This window comes from Loxodonta africana, unplaced genomic scaffold, assembly GCF_030014295.1.
Source record: "Loxodonta africana isolate mLoxAfr1 unplaced genomic scaffold, mLoxAfr1.hap2 scaffold_34, whole genome shotgun sequence".
Taxonomy (NCBI): domain Eukaryota; kingdom Metazoa; phylum Chordata; class Mammalia; order Proboscidea; family Elephantidae; genus Loxodonta; species Loxodonta africana.
In genome coordinates, this window is record NW_026975055.1 from 761,743 (window position 1) to 781,621 (window position 19,879).

A 19,879-nucleotide genomic window follows, 5' to 3' on the forward strand; every position below is an offset into this window, starting at 1 on the left:
TCTACAGATTGATCAATAAAAAGCCCTCTCCCTCCCTCCCTCCCTCCCCCCTTTGTAACCACAAAAGTATGTGTTCTTTTCCGTTTTTTCTATTTCTCAAGATCTTATAATAGTGGTCTTATACAATATTTGTCCTTTTGCAACTGACTCATTTCGCTCAGCATAATGCCTTCCAGATTCCTCCATGTTATGAAATGTTTCAGAGATTCGTCACTATTCTTTATCGATGCGTAGTATTCCATTGTGTGAATATACCACAATTTATTTACCCATTCATCCGTTGACGGACATCTTGGTTGCTTCCAGCTTTTTGCTATTGTAAACAGAGCTGCAATAAACATGGGTGTGCATATATCTGTTTGTGTGAAGGGTCTTGTATTTTTAGGGTATATTCCGAGGAGTGGGATTTCTGGGTTGTATGGTAGTTCTATTTCTAACTGTTTAAGATAACGCCAGATGGATTTCCAAAGTGGTTGTACCATTTTACAATCCCACCAGCAGTGTATGAGAGTTCCAGTCTCTCCGCAGCCTCTCCAACATTTATTATTTTGTGTTTTTTAAATTAATGCCAGTCTAGTTGGTGTCAGATGGAATCTCATCGTAGTTTTAATTTGCATTTCTCTAATGGCTAATGATCGAGAGCATTTTCTCATGTATCTGTTGGCTGCCTGAATATCTTCCTTAGTGAAATGTGTGTTCATATCCTTTGCCCACTTCTTGATTGGGTTGTTTGTCTTTTTGTGGTTGATTTTTGACAGAATCATGTAGATTTTAGAGATCAGGCGCTGGTCTGAGATGTCATAGCTGAATATTCTTTCCCAGTCTGTAGGTGGTCTTTTTACTCTTTTGGTGAAGTCTTTAGATGAACATAGGTGTTTGATTTTTAGGAGCTCCCAGTTATCTGGTTTCTCTTCATCATTTTTGGTAATGTTTTGTATTCTGTTTATGCCCTGTATTAGGGCTCCTAGGGTAAAAAAAAAAAAAAAATTTTTTTTTTTTTTGTCCTATTTTTTCTTCCATGATTTTTATCGTTTTAGTCTTTATGTTTAGGTCTTTGATCCACTTGGAATTAGTTTTTGTGCATGGTGTGAGGTATGGGTCCTGTTTCATTCTTTTGCAAATGGATATCCAGGTATGCCAGCACCATTTGTTAAAAAGACTATTATTTCCCCAATTGACTGACACTGGTCCTTTGTCAAATATCAGCTGCTCATAAATGGATGGATTTATATCTGGATTCTCAATTCTGTTCCATTGGTCTATGTGCTTGTTGTTGTACCAGTACCAGGCTGTTTTGACTACTGTAGCTATATAATAGGTTCTGAAATCAGGTAGGGTGAGGCCTCCCACTTTCTTCTTCTTTTTCAGTAATGTTTTGCTTATCCGGGGGTTCTTTCCTTTCCATATGAAATTAGTGATTTGTTTCTCTATTCCCTTAAAGTATGACATTGGTATTTGGATTGGAAGTGCGTTGTATGTATAAATGGCTTTTGGTAGAATAGACATTTTTACTATGTTAAGTCTTCCTATCCATGAGCAGGGTATGTTTTTCCATTTAAGTGTGTCCTTTTGAATTTCTTGTAGCAGAGTTTTATAGTTTTCTTTGTATAGGTCTTTTACATCCTTGGTAAGATTTATTCCTAAGTATTTTCTCTTCTTGGGGGCTACTGTGAATGGTATTGATTTGGTTATTTCCTCTTCGGTGTTCTTTTTGTTGATGTAGAGGAATCCAAGTGATTTTTGTATGTTTATTTTATATCCTGAGACTCTTCCAAACTCTTCTATTAGTTTCAGTAGTTTTCTGGAGGATTTCTTAGGGTTTTCCATGTATACGATCATGTCATCTGCAAATAGTGATAGCTTTACTTCCTCCTTACCAATCTGGATACCCTTTATTTCTTTGTCTAGCCTAATTGCCCTGGCTAGGACTTCAAGTACGATGTTGCATAAGAGCGGTGATAAAGGGCATCCTTGTCTGGTTCCCGTTCTCAAGGGAAATGCTTTCAGGTTCTCTCCATTTAGAGTGATATTGGCTGTTGGCTTTGCATAGATGCCCTTTATTATGTTGAGGAATTTTTCTTCAATTCCTATTTTGGTAAGAGTTTTTATCATGAATGGGTGTTGGACTTTGTCAAATGCCTTTTCTGCATCAATTGATAAGATCATGTGGTTTTTGTCTTTTGTTTTATTTATGTGATGGATTACATTAATGGTTTTTCTGATATTAAACCAGCCTTGCATACCTGGTATAAATCCCACTTGATCAGGGTGAATTATTTTTTTGATGTGTTGTTGGATTCTATTGGCTAGAATTTTGTTAAGGATTTTTGCCTCTATGTTCATGAGGGATATAGGTCTAAAATTTTCTTTTTTTGTAATGTCTTTACCTGGTTTTGGTATCAGGGAGATGGTAGCTTCATAGAATGAGTTGGGTAGTATTCCGTCTTTTTCTATACTTTGAAATACCTTCAATAGTAATGGTGTTAAGTCTTCTCTGAAGGTTTGGTAGAACTCTGCAGTGAAGCCATCTGGGCCAGGGCTTTTTTTTGTTGGGAGTTTTTTGATTACCGTTTCAATCTCTTTTTTTGTTATGGGTCTATTTAGTTGTTGTACTTCTGAATGTGTTAGTTTAGGTAAGTAGTATTGTTCCAAGAATTTATCCTTTTCTTCTAGGTTTTCAAATTTGTTAGCGTACAATTTTGTGTAGTAATCTGATATGATTCTTTTGATTTCATTTGGTTCTGTTGTGATGTGGTCCTTCTCGTTTCTTATTCGGGTTATTTGTTTCCTTTCCTGTTTTTCTTTAGTCAGTCTAGCCAATGGTTTATCAATTTTGTTAATTTTTTCAAAGAACCAGCTTTTGGCTTTGTTAATTCTTTCAATTGTTTTTCTGTTCTCTAATTCATTTCGTTCAGCTCTAATTTTTATTATTTGTTTTCTTCGGGTGCCTGATGGATTCTTTTGTTGCTCACTTTCTATTTGTTCAAGTTGTTGGGACAGTTCTCTGATTTTGGCTCTTTCTTCTTTTTGTATGTGTGCATTTATCGATATAAATTGGCCTCTGAGCACTGCTTTTGCTGTGTCCCAGAGGTTTTGATAGGAAGTATTTTCATTCTTGTTGCTTTCTAAGAATTTCCTTATTCCCTCCTTGATGTCTTCTATAACCCAGTCTTTTTTCAGGAGGGTATTGTTCAGTTTCCAAGTATTTGATTTCTTTTCCCTAGTTTTTCTGTTATTGATTTCTAGCTTCATTGCCTTGTGGTCTGAGAAAATGCTTTGTAATATTTCGATGTTTTGGATTCTGGAAAGATTTGTTTTATGCCCTAATATGTGGTCTATTCTAGAGAATGTTCCATGCGCGCTAGAAAAAAAAGTATACTTTGCAGCAGTTGGGTGGAGAGTTCTGTATAAGTCAATGAGGTCAAGTTGGTTGATTGTTGTAAGCAGGTCTTCCGTTTCTCTATTGAGCTTCTTACTGGATGTCCTGTCCTTCTCCGAAAGTGGTGTGTTGAAGTCTCCTACTATATATGTGGAGGTGTCTATCTCACTTTTCAATTCTGTTAAAATTTGATTTATGTATCTTGCAGCCCTGTCATTAGGTGCGTAAATATTTAATATGGTTATGTCTTCCTGATCAATTGTCCCTTTTATCATTATATAGTGTCCTTCTTTATCCTTTGTGGTGGATTTAAGTCTAAAGTCTATTTTGTCAGAAATTAATATTGCTACTCCTCTTCTTTTTTGCTTATTGTTTGCTTGATATATTTTTTTCCATCCTTTGAGTTTTAGTTTGTTTGTGTCTCTAAGTCTAAGGTGTGTTTCTTGTAGGCAGCATATAGATGGATCGTGTTTTTTTATCCAGTCCGTGACTCTCTGTCTCTTTATTGGTGCATTTAGTCCATTTACATTCAGCGTAATTATAGATAAGTAAGTTTTTAGTGCTGTCATTTTGATGCCTTTTCATGTGTGTTGTTGGCCATTTCATTTTTCCACATGCTTTTTTGTGCTGAGACGTTTTTCTTAGTAGCTTGTGAGATCCTCATTTTCATAATGTTTAACTTTGTGTTTATTGAATCGTTACGTTTTTCTTGGCTTTTTTCTTGAGTTATGGAATTGATATTCCTTTTTGTGGTTACCTTTTTATTTACCCCTATTTTTCTAAGTAAAAACCTAACTTGTATCCTTCTATTTCGCCTTGTATCACTCTCCATCTGGCAGTTCAATGCCTCCTATATTTAGTCCCTCTTTTTGATTATTTTGATCGTTTATCTATTGATTTCCATGATTTCCTGTTGTGTGTATTATTTTGTTTATTTATTTATTTTTTAGAATTAGTCTTAATTTGTTTTTGTGCTTTCCCTGTTTGAGTTGCGTTGATATCAGGACGTTCTGTTTTGTGACCTTGTATTGTGCTGGTACCTGATATTATTGGTCATCAGGCCAAACAATCTCCTTTAGCATTTCTTGCAGTCTTGGTTTAGTTTTTGCAAATTCTCTAAACTTGTGTTTATCTGTAAATATCTTAATTTCTCCTTCATATTTCAGAGAAAGTTTTGCTGGATATATGATCCTTGGTTGGCAGTTTTTCTCGTTTAGTGCTCTGTATATGTCGTCCCATTCCCTTCTTGCCTGCATGGTTTCTGCTGAGTAGTCTGAACTTATTCTTATTGATTCTCCCTTGAAGGAAACCTTTCTTTTCTCCCTGGCTGCTTTTAAAATTTTCTGTTTGTCTTTGGTTTTGGCAGGTTTGATGATGATATGTCTTGGTGTTTTTCTTTTTGGATCAATCTTAAATGGGGTTCGATGAGCATCTTGGATAGATATCCTTTCGTCTTTCATGATGTCAGGGAAGTTTTGTGTCAGGAGTTCTTCAAATATTTTCTCTGTGTTTTCTGTCCCCCCTCCCTGTTCTGGGACTCCAATCACTCGCAAGTTATCCTTCTTGATAGAGTCCCACATGATTCTTAGGGTTTCTTCATTTTTTTTAATTCTTTTATCTGATTTTTTTTCAGCTATGTTGGTGTTGTTTCCCTGGTCCTCCAGAAGTCCCAGTCTACATTCTAATTGCTCGAGTCAGCTCCTCTGACTTTCTATTGCGTTGTCAAATTCTGTAATTTTATTGTTAATCTTTTGGATTTCTACATGCTGTCTCTCTATGGATTCTTGCAACTTGTTAATTTTTCCACTATGTTCTTGAATAATCTTTTTGAGTTCTTCAACAGTTTTATCAGTGTGTTCCTTGGCTTTTTCTGCATTTATCCTAATTTCATTTGTGATATCTTTAAGCATTCTGTAAATTAGTTTTTTATATTCTGTATCTGATAATTCCAGGATTGTATCTTCATTTGGGAAAGATTTTGATTCTTTTGTTTGGGGGGTTGGAGAAGCTGTCATGGTCTGTTTCTTTATGTGGTTTGATATGGACTGCTGTCTCCGAGCCATCACTGGGAAACTAGATTTTCCAAGTAGTCAGCTAAAAAAAAATGCAGTCAGATCCCTATCTGAATTCTCTCTCTGGCTCCAGGTATTCGGATGTTAATGGGGTCGCCTGGGGAGAGTGGGGGAGGGATCTGAGAGCTAGGAGTGTAGCACCACAGAATATAGAGCTGAACACCACGTTCACGCTCCGCCCCCGTTTGCCAAAATCCGGGCTGGACGGGTCCCTGGCTAGGACACTGCTTTCCTTGCTCGGAAACCAGTCACTTCCTCCTGGGGGCTTCCTCCGGTGCGCGGCACTGCTCGTGGGCACTGGGTGGGCGTTTCCCGCACGAACGGGTGGGCCCGCCCCCAGGGTCTATTCAGGCGATTATAATTAGGTCCCGCGGTCATGCCCCACCTGTGCGCGCGCCCAAATCCCAGCGGGATGACTTCCGGGTTGAGACGCTGCTTTCCCTGTTCGGGAACCAGTCACTTCCTCCCCGGGACTTCTCCTTCCGGAGCGCCACACCTCTCGCGCGAACTGGTTTGGCGTCACCTGCACGGCCAGGTGGGCCCGCCCCCTGGGTCAATTCAGGGTAATAAAAATGGACCCCGCGCTCACGCCCCGCTCATGCGCGCGCCCAAGCCCCGGCAGGACGGCACCCCGTCTGGGACGCTACTTTCTGCGCTTCGGGACCAATCAGTTCCTCCCGGGGACTTCTCCTTCCGGTGTGCCACACCTCTCGCGCAAACTGGGAGGGCGTCACTCGCACGACCAGGTGGTCCCGCCCCCTGGGTCAATTCAGGGTAATAAAAATGGACCCCGCGCGCATGCCCCGCCCGCGCGCGCGCGCGTGCCCAGATCCCAGCGGAATGGCTCCCCGTCTGGGATGCTGCTTTCCCTGTTTTGAGACCAGACACTTCCAGGGATTTCTCCCTCTGGTGTGCCGTGCCACACGCACGGACTGGGTGTGCGTCCTCCCGCACGAACGTGTGGGCCCCGCCCTGGGGTCACTTTAGGGAAATATAGTTGACCCCCCCCGCTCGCGCCCCGTCGGCTTCTCGCCTGACTCCCGGCGGGACGGCACCCCAGCTGGGACGCTGTTCTCCCCCCTCCCAGATCAGTCACTGCCTCCCGGGTGCTTCTCCCTCCGGCTGCGCCCCTACGCCGCCCGCGCCAACCTGCTAGACTTCCTCCCGGGATGGGTTCGGGGGGGAAGGGGTGGGCCCCCTTTCTGTGCCGTCTGCCCCCCTGGGCTCTGCCCCAGATCGAGCTCCGAAGGTCACCTGCCTGGTGCGCTGGCTCCTAGTTCTGAAAACAGTCGCTGTCTGCCCGTATTTGTTCGTTTTCTGTCTCTAAGTCTGTGCTTGTTGTTCAGAGTTCGTAGATTGTTATGTATGTGATCGATTCCCTTGTTTTTCCGAGTCTTTGTTGCAAGAGGGATCCGCGGTAGCGTCCACCTAGTCCGCCATCTTGGCCCCCGCCTCTGGTCTTGTTAATTCTTTTAATTGTTTTTCTGTTCTCTATTTCATTTAACCCTGCTTTAATTTTTATTTGTTTTCTTCTGGTGCCTGAGGGTTTCTTTTGTTGCTCTCTTTCTATTTGTTCAAGTTATAGGGATAATTATTTGATTTTGGCCCCTTGTTCTTTTTTGTATGTGTGCATTTCTTGCTATAAATTGACCTCTGATCACTGCTTTAGCTTTGAAAATTTGAAATGGGCTTGAAAATTAAAAGGGCAAAATTATCTTTATTCTTAGATCATTATGATTGTATATCTGGAAAACCAAAAATAGCATGTTCGTGTAATAAGATAATTCTGTAAGTGGCTGTTAGAAATCATAAATCAATGATTGTCTTTTATATAGAGAGAGTTAATGTCTGTGAAATATAATAGAAAAACAAATTCATACATGGTGAATAAATATTATTTAAATCACCTGTAGAAGAAACTAAGATTGTATAATGCTGGTATGAAAAATAAATTAAAATACCTTTGAGTGATATGTTTTAAAAAAAGTGGGAGTTTAAAAAAATAGAAAATTATATCTTTTTTTTTTTTTTTTGATAGTACAACCCAAACCAGACAAGGGAGAGAAAAACCTTTTCAAGCAACCCTCCAAAGCCAGAGCGTTAAATAAAAGGAGCAGTATATTTGGCTAGATTAAATAAAACCTGTGGGGAAAACATTACCACAATTAAAATAAAAAACATAACTTTTTCATACTCAAGAAATATGATACCAATAGATGTTAAATTTACTAACACAGGAAGTTTAAAGTAAGCAATGATATCAATAAAAATGGGGAAATTTTACGAAATGAGGACTCAGATAAATGACTTGTGCATTATTAAAGCTTGATTAGGTTTACTGAGAGTTAAATGTACTCTCACCAAAAGAATGAAAAATTATATTTTTTATTATCATAATATTAAGGAATGCTGGTCCCAGGTAACAATCTTTTGTGATTTCCTTGGAGCTCTGGAGATAAATGAGGTAATTCCTGTAATGTCCCTTTCCTTCTGAGGAAAATGTGGTGGTTAATTTGGTTCTATTCCCAGGGTATGATCTTATTTAACTCAAAGAGAAGTCGTTAAAATAGGGAGAAGACATAGGCCAGAAGTTCATAGTTTAGTCTACTCTGTCTGGTACAAGACTATGCATGTGATGTGGATGGAAGAACCTGGGTAAGGTTGGATAGTCCTTGCACTGAATTCGTTTTTACCTTACATCCCTTTTCAACTTTAATCAGATGTCTTCACTTTTGTAAGTATTCAATTTCTCATCTTTAAGGTGTGGATAATAGGTCTGCTGTGAGGTTCCGAAGTGATATGAGTAGGTGGGCAAAGTACAAATGTGATGAATATCAGCTGTTAGTGTCATCCCCTAGAAGTTCACAAGAAGAGATAGGATGGGACCCCACAAAACCAGCTCCTTACTAGCTGTTGGGCTTCTGTGTATCCTGTGCCCAATGGTTAAGTGCTTCACTGCTAATGAAAAGGTTGGTGGTTTCAACCCACCTAGACCCTCCGTGGGAGAAAGACCTGGCAGCGATATGTTCCTATAAAAATTATAGCCCAAAAAATCCTAGGGGACAGTTCTACTCTGTCACATGGTTTTGCTATGAATTAAAATAAACTCAAAGCCACTTTTCAGTAATACAAAGAATTAAGATGTGAGATTTGTTTTAAATAAAGAGAAGCACCGTGCTGAGGAGGGTTGAGGAGTCATTTTTGCACTAGCTGTTTTACGATGACAAGCTGAGATACAGCTGAGCGTGTCTGAGTCCACAATGTTGTGTCAAACATTCAAGCACAGCAACTAGAACTCAGGCATTTGGAGTGAGGTCACCTGTGTTCAAATTCCAGCTCCACCATTGTGTGAAGTGGGGCTAATCCCTTAAAATCTCTATAGGTCCAAGCCTTCAATGTAATGGGCACATAATGGGTTGCTTTGAGCACAGATGTAAGTTATATTAAATACTGCATGGACAGATCTTAGAATGTGGCCATTGCAGGGTGAGTGGTCAGGATCTCACTTTCCCAATAGTGCGTTTCTCAAACTGTGAATCATCCCTGACTTCTACCAGCATTCCAAAATAAAAATAAGGGTTTTTTCTCAGGTCCTCTTATTCTGAAGAAAATAAAACAATAGGCTGCTAAACTAGGAAGAATTAGAGTGGGGAAGTAGGATCCTGGTTAACTATAAGGCATGTCCTCACTGCGACCCAGGGACCTAGACTCCGGGTTATTTAAAAAGTAATGCAAAATTGTTTCTGGACATAGAGAAATTCTAAGAATCTTTAATTTTATTCTGATTATGACTTGTTCTAACTGGTTTATCTGAATCCATATATTAATAAACTTTTCCTTGAATTGGTCAAAGGCAGTTAAGTGTTTGACCACTATTTCAAATCATACAGCTTGGAGCCTGCAGTGAGTTCCAGGGAATTCATAATCAGAAAAAAAAGAGAGAAGCTCAAGCTGTATATTGGTGTCCCCCAAGTTATTTATATTGGCAACCAAATGTAAGGGGTGGTCCCCTCACAGCAGGAGGTCTTACAGAGGCAAGTGGGGTACAGGGAGCTGACAGCCAACGAGTGATGAAATAACTTTCTTCAAATCAGTGATAATTTTTTTTAACTTCATAATTAAAAATAAAGGAGAAATAAAACGTGTTGTCCATCTTCCCTCAGGTTAGAACTGTCTCATTTAGCAAGACCATCTCCTGCATATGGCTGCCAATTCGAGAAGAATGGTGACACCAATACATAGATTGTTGCTCAGTGCTGTCTACCTGTAGCATCTTGTGCTCTAATAAGCAGAAGAGTTTGCTTTAAGGCTGGGGCACAGGGCACAGGTAGGCTGGGACAAAATAGGCCACTATGGGAAAGGGGCAGGGACAGGAAACCAGCACAGAGAGCATATTTTACCTCCCTCTCAATTGTGTAGCCAAAGTGGAAAAATTTATAGACACATCGCTGTGTCTAGAATTTTATTTTTACCTTCATTTCAATTATGTTCAATAAATAATATTTCATTCATCAGTTTTATCTTGTTTAGATGATGTTCTGTCTTTTCTTTTGCTTTAATTCTTATTCTGAACTCTTACTCCAGGCCATTTTTTAATAACTCATAGCTATACTATCAGACTATAGGGTCGCTATGAGTCGGAATCGACTCAATGGCACTGAGTTTGTTTGTTTTTTTAATACTATCAGAATACTATCCTGACTTGTCTCGCTACCTTAAAAATATCTTCCTTTCAAAGGTTACTAAATATGAAGAGCAGTAACTTTCTAGAAAATTTCACGTTAATTATTCTCTTTTTAGATAAATACCTATCACCCATGCTGTCAACTGTCCTCTCCCCATTACCCCAGACCAATTTAGTGACCCTTGCTAAAGAGTGTTCTACCTACATACCCTTCAGGCTGCCAAGGTTCTGCTTGGCATGGTGTGAGCCACGTTGCCTGGATTAAAAGATATTCTCTTTTCTTTTTCCTTCCTAAATATTTCCCATTTGTCAAAGGTTAATTATTTTATGCCCCACATTTTTTACATGAAATATATCTTAATTCCTGCATCTCTCTGGAAGCACATACTGTATATTCTCACTTGTCCCGATAGAGAGCATCTTACATGTTTATTTTAATTTTGGTTAGGAAAACATATGTTTTTTTAACAATTAAAATGTAAATTCAGAGTATTGTTAAAAATAATCAAAACTCAACAAAATTGAAACTTGAATTTTTTTTCCGAGTAGTTATTCTATATGGATATAGGGAGACCATTCTGATTTAAAAGAAAAAAAAGCAAATGTTTAGACATAGGCTAGTTACAGTAAGGCTTACAACTAGAAGAGGACAGAGAAGAATAGAAGATGAATCATTTTCTTATCTTAACAGGATAGATCGTAACTTGCTCTCTTCCTTTTACTGAGATCTACTGGTTACTGATATTAGTCAGGTCGCAAAGTGGCCTCTGCCCCTCCACCCACCAGCAGCCATGACACTTTTTGAAATTTAAATTAAATAAGTCTGGCTCCAAACAGGAAGGAAAAGGTGAACAATTTTGGGTGACAAAAACCCCTGGCTTGATTAATTTTGGGTCAGGAATTTTTATGGTTAGTACTTGGTTTTGTGGGTAAGAAAAATCATAAAATCAAAGGAAGATGTCTGTTTTTAATTTCTCTCTATGACAATTTTAGTTTTGAGATAAAGAACTTGAACATCAAAGACAAACTGACATTGTTGCTGAGAACTTATTTCGGCTGAGGATATCACCAAAGGAGGCTTCAGGGATAGAACCAAAGAAAAGCAGAAGACTTTTTTTTTGGAGGGGGCACCTACTTTTAAAAGAAAAAAATATATGAAAATTTTCGTGGTGAAAAAGACAAAGACACTTTATTTACCTGAAAACCTCTGATTCACTGGACCAGCTCCTCGAAGCCAGCAGCAGCAAAGCTGTGGAACCTGCCTGGGAGAGGAACACTTTTAGGACAGGTGAAATGAATGTGAATACTTTTTCTGCACAATTCAAATTCTTCAATTCTACTTTGAAGTGATTACTAAATTTAGGAACAGGTTTTGGTAAAACAAAATATAACATAAAATGGTAGAGAATAGAGGATAATTTTCTGTTGTCCATGTCCCTAATAAGTTGCCCAAATGTTTCCATCTAAGATATCTCAAATCCTTTCATAAGGTTTGACTCTAAGTGTCAGTGGTTGCTATCTATGTCAGAAGATGAAGATAGTTTTTTTAAAGAACATAAAATATATAAAACAAACACATGCCAAATATTTTAAGTAATTAATTAGTGATTGAGAGAGCTAGTAAGATATTCAAAATCAAAATCAAATTTCACACATAAAAGAACAGATAAGCATGGCTGAAAAAAAATACAAATAGATGCAAAATGGATCTATCTACAGAGAAAATACCAATTGCATTCCGCTAAAACAAAATTAGTTTGTATTTGTATAGGCAATAATTTTTATTATTAACAGTTTTATACAACTTCTACAATTGTAAGATAGCTTAAAGACAATAAATAACAAACATAACCCAGTCCACTAAAGAGAAGACTCAGCTTTTTTTCCTGTTTCAAAGATTTTCACAATTTTTCCTGACACTGGCATAATGAAGAAAGATGCAATGAGTAGAGGAAATGATATTGGTTAAGTGTTTTCTTATCCAGTAATTATGCATAAGTTGTGTATGAATTATTTAATTGAATCAAAAGAATGATCCAATGATAACACTTACACAGTAGGTTGAATAAGGATACTCAAAAAATGTATATGAGATCACAAAGCTTGTAAACAGCTGATCTAAAATTTGTACTCAGGACTGACTGGTCCCAAATTTGTGCACTTTCTCACTACATATTTCAATACAAGGTATATGAAATTCTATTTGAATTAGATGTGGAATATGGGCCTTAATCAACATAGAATGACAAGGTGGATGATTTGGACTTGACTGATAACCATTTTCAGTCATTCAGTTAATGGGATTATTTGTGTTCAATTACCTCCTGAAGACTTGGTGGTGTTACTCTTGTATGGCATGGAATACCTGCACATGTTTCAGAGAAAGTGAACCTGAGAAAGTAGAAGAGTAAACTCCCTTGACTAAATCACAAGTTGTTCATTTTATTTTTTTAGAGTCATTGATTAAACACCCAGAGAAATGAACAACTTCACCTCTGTGACCATGTTCTTCCTAATGGGGTTTTCTGATGTTCGGGAGATCCAGATCTCACATGCTGTGTTGTTTTTGCTGCTATACCTGGCAGCTGTACTGGGGAACGTTCTCATCATCACTCTCACAAGCAAGGATCATCGGCTCCACACCCCTATGTATTTCTTCCTGCAGAACTTGTCCTTTCTGGATCTCTGCCTCATTTCCATCACTGTTCCCAAATCCATCGCAAACTCTCTGGCTAATCACACCACCATCTCATTTCTCGGCTGTGTTTCACAGGTATTTTTCTTCTTCCTCTCAGCCACTACAGAAGTATCTCTACTCACAGTGATGTCTTATGACCGCTACGTTGCCATCTGCCACCCACTGAGGTATGAAGTCATCATGAGCCATGGAGCCTGTGTGCAGATGGCAGCTTCCTCATGGGTCAGTGGAGTTCTCAATGCAATTCTGCACACAGCTTCTACCTTCTCCATACCAGTGTGTGGGTCTCCTGAAATTCGTCAGTTCTTCTGTGATGTTCCACAACTGCTGTCCCTCGCCTGTTCTTATAATACTGTGGAATTAGTAGTCATTGTGCTCAGCCTGGTGTTAGATTTTGGCTGTTTTGTGTTTATTGATATCTCTTACATTCACATCTTCTCCACTGTTCTGAGAATCCCATCCAGAGAAGGCAGGTCTAGAGCTTTCTCCACGTGCTTGCCTCACCTCACTGTTGTGACTCTCTTTCTCTTTTCTGGTTTTTTTGCCTATTTACGACCTTTACCCAAATCACCATCACCCTTGGATTTGCTGGTGTCGGTATTCTATACTATGGTGCCGCCCATCATGAATCCCGTCATCTACAGTCTGAGAAATAAGGATATGAAGATGGCATTAAAGAAACTTAAAGAGTGGGCATTGCCCTTCAAATTAGGAGAGTTAATGCCACATATATCATGATCTTTCAATCACTGACAGAATTGTCTGAACAATCTGGTTGCATAGTCTGAATATAATATTGGATATTTAAAGTAAGAATTTCTGTGAAAACTCTGGTTGTACTCATTGAATTGCTACTAACAGGCACTATCACTAGACGAAGTGAGTGGAAAAACCAGTAGTTCCATTTGTAATTGGGCAGACACATGCTGACCTTATATTTATCATCTTAATTGTAAAACAAACATAGAAAACAGCAGTTGTTTTCCAGTTAATTCCAACTTGTGGCAACCACGTGTATGCAGAGTAGAACTGTGCATAGGGTCTTCAAGGCTGTGGCCTTTCGGAAGCAGATCTCTGGTCTTTCTTCAGAGGCCTCGTAGTAGGTTTAAATCATCAGTCTTTCATTTAGTAGTCGAGTACTTAATCATCTGTTCTACCTAGGGATTCCTTATAGGGACGCTTTTGTATGTGACAAATACTTCGTAACTTTTGGATATACAACTCACTTATAGTCATATGATTATCTCTCCATTCTTAATCTAGTGTTGTATTTGCTGCTCCAGTACACTGGTCCATGAGATTACCTTTACCTAGGTTTCTCCAGACTAGTCCAGTTGGTCCACTTAGATGTTTTCTTCATACCCTTTACCTCTCCATCATAGCATTTATCTTAGTTGTAATTTAAGATTTATTTTTGTAAGTACTTGTTATGTTTTACTTCATTACACCATGGGATCTTTGTGGACAGGTGCTGTATTTCCTATGCCTAGCTTAGTGTGTGGCCTAGAGTAGAAATAAGTGGGTATTTATTTATCATATGGATTAATGGACAATACCCACATTGTTTTCTGGTCCCAGGAATTTTTGTTATTTTTTTTATTAATCTGAGCTTAGTCTAGTGTATGATCTCTATATTTGTAGGGGATTAACTTCTTATTTATTCCAAAGGCAATGGATTATAATCATTCTTTTGCAGTAGTTATGGGCTTATGCAAATATATAGTTTACATGATCAGAAACTATATTTTCCACACAGACAAAGAACTAGTGGGTTTGTTCAATTTAGAGAGAAAAAGCATTTGTGTGATTGAATGGATATGTATGCATTTTGTGGAAAAAATATTCACATGATTGTAAAATATACTGGCTCATGTTCAGGCAGTTGTTGTTTTTAGGTGCCGTCGAGTCGGTTCCGACTCATAGCAACCCTATGCACAACAGAACGAAACACTGCCTGGTCCTGAGCCATTCTTACAACCATTGTTATGCTTGAGCTCACTGCTGCACCCACTGTGTCAATCCACCTCGTTGAGGGTCTTCCTCTTTTTCCTGACCCTGTACTTTGCCAAGTATGATGTCCTTCTCCGGGACTGTTCCTTCCTGACATTTCCAAAGTATGTAAGACGCAGTCTCGCCATCTTTGCCTCTAAGGAGCGTTCTGATTGTACTTCTTCCAAGACACATTTGTTCGTTCTTTTGGCAGTCCATGGCATATTCAATATTCTCCGCCAACACCACAATTCAAAGGTGTCAACTCTTCACTCTTCCTTACTCATTGTCCAGCTTTCACATGTTCAGGCAGTTGGAATGTATCATATACGTGCATGTTGTGTAGCAAATGAACTGACCCCATCTGCTGCAAGAAGATCCATTTATTCTACTTATAATCCCCTATGTTAGACTTTTCTAAGTTTAGACTTGAGTGTTTCTTTCACCCAAAACAAAATAAAATTTAATTACATATCTGTTGAAATTGTTAGAGATTTGCATTGGCAGAGTACTTTTGCTAGAAACATGAACGTCTGCAATCTTGCGTATGTTAAGCAGAATGATACCAAAGATGTGCATGTCTTAATTTGCAGAACCGGTGAACATGTTATCTTACCAGGACAAAAGGGCTTTGCTGATGTTATTAAGGCTAAGGGCCTTGACATGGAAAATTATCCTGGATTATCCAAATGGGACCAATCTAATCACATAAACCCTTTATGGCAGAGGAACTTTTGCAACAGAAGTTGGAAAACCAGCTAGATGGCAGAGTGAGAGGGATGTGACCAGCCGTTACTGCCTTTGAAGATTGCAGAAGGTAGCCATGATTCAAGAAATACATACGGCCTCTTGAATCTGGAAAATTCATGTACGGAATTTTTTCAGAAATGGATGCAGCCCATCGATACCTTGATTTTAACCTAGTGAGCCTCAAGTCAAATTTCTGATTTACAGAACTGTAGGAGCATAAATTTGTTATATAAAACCACTAAATCCCTGGTACTTTGTTACTGCAGCAATAGAAAACTAATACTCTGCTCAAAATTCAGTGTTTCATTATTAATATATCACAGTTGAGTTGAGCTGCTGTGCATTTCAGAGAAATCAGAGGAGAAGAGAGAAATATTGCTATGTTATTACTGAAACTCTCAAAATGCTCATTACTCTCAAAATGGATAAATTTTGGCATCTTCAAAACAGTCAGTACTATTCAGCAATGGAAGTGAAATATCTACATCTATGCAAAAATGTGGAAAAGTCTCACAAATATAAAACTGAGAAAAATAAACTGGACACAGAAGACTATAATTTGTAGAATGTCATTTATTTTATATAAAGATAAAAACAGACACTATGCTGCCTGAAGTATGGGATAGGAGTCACCACGGGGCTTGTAACTAAAAAGAAGCATAGAAGGGGATTCTGGGGTGCTGCATTATCCTTCTTCTTGATCTGGGTGCTGGTAACGTGGATATAGGCAGTTTATAAAAATACACCCAGGTGTATTCATATAATATGTGCAAGCTTCTGTTTCTAATACATAGATCAATATTTTAATCAAAGGAAGAGAGATCCTACAGTATTGCGAAAGGCATTAAATCCTACCTCTTAGGGACAAACTTGAAAGAGGAGAGGAGGGTGTTTTCTCCTATGTGTGAATGAAGAGCTACTCCTAGCTTTACCCAAAAACGCAGTGCGGTCAAGTCAATTCCGACTCATAGCGCCCCTATAGGACAGAGTAGAACTGCCCCACAGAGTTTTCAAAACCAAAAATCAAAACAAACCTGTTGCCAAATCAAGTCGATATCGACTAGTAGCAACCCTATAGGACAATAGGGTTCCCAAGGCTGTAAATCTTTTTGGAAGCATACTACCACATGTTTCTCCCCCCAAGCAGCTTGTGGGTTCAAACCACTGACCTTTCAGTTAGCAGCCAAACATTTAACTACTGCACCACCAGGGATCCTTAGCCTTAGAAAAGCCTACCATAATTAGGAAACTACAAGTTATGGAAAATATAATTAGGAAAAACTGCTCTCAAACAACAAATATTTTAGTGGTACTCAGGTTGGGTTAAATACTAGGGTAAAATGGGCAAGCTAAATACTGATGGCAAATGGATTTCCTACTATACATTAACTTTGATGTGTTATTCACAATCAGATTTTTTTATTTAAATAAATCAGTGTACTAACATATTCTTTGAATATGGAAACTTCCAGAATAACACTCACACTTACTACCCCCAGGTATATGTTATTTGCATTAATAAAGTGCTCACATAATTGTATGTATAAACTTTTTTTTTGGTAAATTAATTTATTGACTCCAACACTCTCAATGTAAAAATATGATTTCCAATTCCATATATAATAACTGATTTTATCAACCCTCTTTTCAGTCTAAGAATTGTAGGAGCAATATTACGATATCAGGGATTAGTTGAGTATATTGCTAGGGGGTCACTGGGCAACAGATGTCTTGCCAAACACACTATCAGCTGGAATGTATCTTTATCAATATGGGTAATGGCACTGCAACTTATATCTGCTTACTTGCAAGGAAAAAAAACCACACACTTTAAGTAACAGGTGGCTAAATTAATTACATTTTTGTGCCGACTAAGAAGAGTTTTTTTTTTTTTTTTTAAGAAGAGCAAAACCAAAAAAATTAATTTAGGAAGAAGAAATTTGTAACGTATAAAGATTTTGACAAACTATATTAAGTTCTAGGATATGATCAGGTGAAGAGAAAAAAAATATCAAGGACTTAGGTGAGAAATGCTTCATGATAGTTATATGTGGAGGATGCAACAAATATAGAGAAAAATGGCAACCAAAGAGGTTTTTCTGGTAGATGGAAGACTCTTATTTAACGTTTGGAGGGTAAAAAAGAGTCATGTGGGATGATTTTTGCTGCCTTATAGGAGGGAAATACCATGTGATAACCAGAGAAGCCAAATGCATAATACCAGATTGCAAAGACTGAAAGTAATTCAGTGTGAATGAAACTGGTGTTGTCTTTGAAGGAATGGATGGTAACAAAAATTAGGGAAGCAGGGATTAGATCTTGTATAAAGTGTTGAAGAAAAATAATTTTCAAATGAGAACTCTTCACCCAGTAATGTTGTCATTCAAAAATAAGGGCGAAATCAAGGATCCCAAATAAACAAAAGTTATAGGAATTTATAACCACCAGAATTGGTCTGCAAGAATTACTTAAGGGAGTTATTTCAGATGAAAAAGAAGGGACACTGGACAGATAATTGAATCAGTCCGTGGGAAAGAAAAGAGAAAGAGAGAGAAATCTCCAACGAAGGTAATGACATGAGAAAATATAAGGAAGAGTTGTCTGGTATTTCCAGGGAGTAAACTTAGTATTACTTAAGTCCCACAAGCAATACAACATTAAATAAGTACAAACTCAAGCTAAGGAACTCAGAATGTATAATGATGTAATTGGTGTTACAACAACAGAAAGGGGGGTAGGAGGAGCAAAATAGCATAGAGTTTTAGTATACTAACATTAAAACTTACTCATACTTCCTATGTTAAATACAGGCATCAAGTTAAAATAAGCTGGTGCAATTATAAGTTGTTAAACGTAATATTTGTGGTAATCACGAAGAAAATACTTACAAAACGTACACAGAGGGAAGAAGGAAGAAATTAAAAAGACTGAACACAAAAAGGAGTCTAAAGAAAAAAAAACAGAAGTATGGGAATTGAGGGACAAAGAAGATACAAGGCACGCAAAACGATTAGCAAAAGGAATGAAGTAGGTCCTTTAATTTCAGTATTTAGCTTAAATGTAAGTGGTTTAAATTCTTCAAAAAGCAGAGAGTGGTAGAATGGATAAGAAACACGATCCATCCTTATGCTATCTACAAGAGACACATCTTAGACCCAAAGACACAAACAGGTTGAAAGTGAAAGAATGGAAAAGAATATGCCATATAACTAATAACCATAAGAAAGTAGGGATGGCCATACTGATATCAGGCAAAATAGATTTTATATCAATATCTGTTCTAAGAGATGAGGAAAGACATTTCCTAATAATAAGAGAATAAATTATTAAGACATAATAATTATAAATATTTGTTTCCAACATCAGAGCTATAAAATATATGGAACTAGTACTGAAAGATCTGAGAGGAACAATAGATGACTCCACCATAATAGTTGGAGACTTCAACATACCTCTTTCAATATATTTAAAAAGAATTTAGTAAGGACATAGAAGATTTCAACAATACCATAAACCAATTAGACCTAACGGACATATATACAACTCTACACCCAACAGCAGAACAAAACACATTTTTCTTCTGAGCACATGGGTGATTCTTTGAAATTAATCATATGGTAGGCCACAAAATAAACCTCAACAAGCTTTTAAAAAATTGAAATTATAAAATGTATCTTCTCTGTGCACTAAAGAATACTATTATAAATTAATAACAGAAGGAAAACTATGAAACATACAAATTCATGGAAATTAAACAATGCTGTACTAAACAACAATTGGATCAGGGAAGAAATCGAGAGATAAATAATAATAATAATAAAATACCTGGAGTTAAGTGAAATGAAAGCACAACAACCCAAAACTTATGGGATGCAATGAAAGCAGTCCTCAGAGAGAAATTAAGAGCAATAAATGCTTACATTAATAAAGAGGAAAGACCTGAAATAATCTAACTTTACAGCTGGATGAACTAGAGAAAGAAGAGCAAGTTAAACCTAAAACTACTAAAAGAAAGGAATTAGAAAAGATCAGAGCAAAAATAAATTTAATCAAAAACAATAGATTCAATCTAACCAGAAGCTGGTTCTCAGATCATTTCAGATCAATAAAATTGACAAACTTTTATCTATATTGACAAAGAAAAAAAAATGATGTAAAAAACCAAAATAAGAAAAGGGAGACATTAGAACTGATCTAATAGAAATAAAAAGAATTATGATGAAATACTTTGAACCTGTATGCCAAAAAATTAGGTAATGTAGAGGAAAGTGACAAATTACTAGAAACATAAAAACTACCTAAACTGA

General features: G+C 37.6%; 1 protein-coding gene across 1 annotated transcript; it reads left to right on the forward strand.

Moving 5' to 3' along the window:
• Positions 1-10,797: 10,797 nt before the first annotated feature.
• Positions 10,798-13,571, forward strand: LOC100672015 (olfactory receptor 14A16-like). Its single transcript, XM_003423495.3, has one exon. It carries the CDS (start codon positions 12,615-12,617, stop codon positions 13,569-13,571), a length of 957 nt encoding a protein of 318 aa, XP_003423543.2. The 5' UTR covers positions 10,798-12,614.
• Positions 13,572-19,879: the final 6,308 nt, after the last annotated feature.

What these genes read in the sequence shown, in the direction of transcription:
- LOC100672015 (XM_003423495.3), top strand. Translation starts at nt 12,615, where the DNA reads ATGAACAACTTCACCTCTGTGACCATGTTCTTCCTAATGGGGTTTTCT.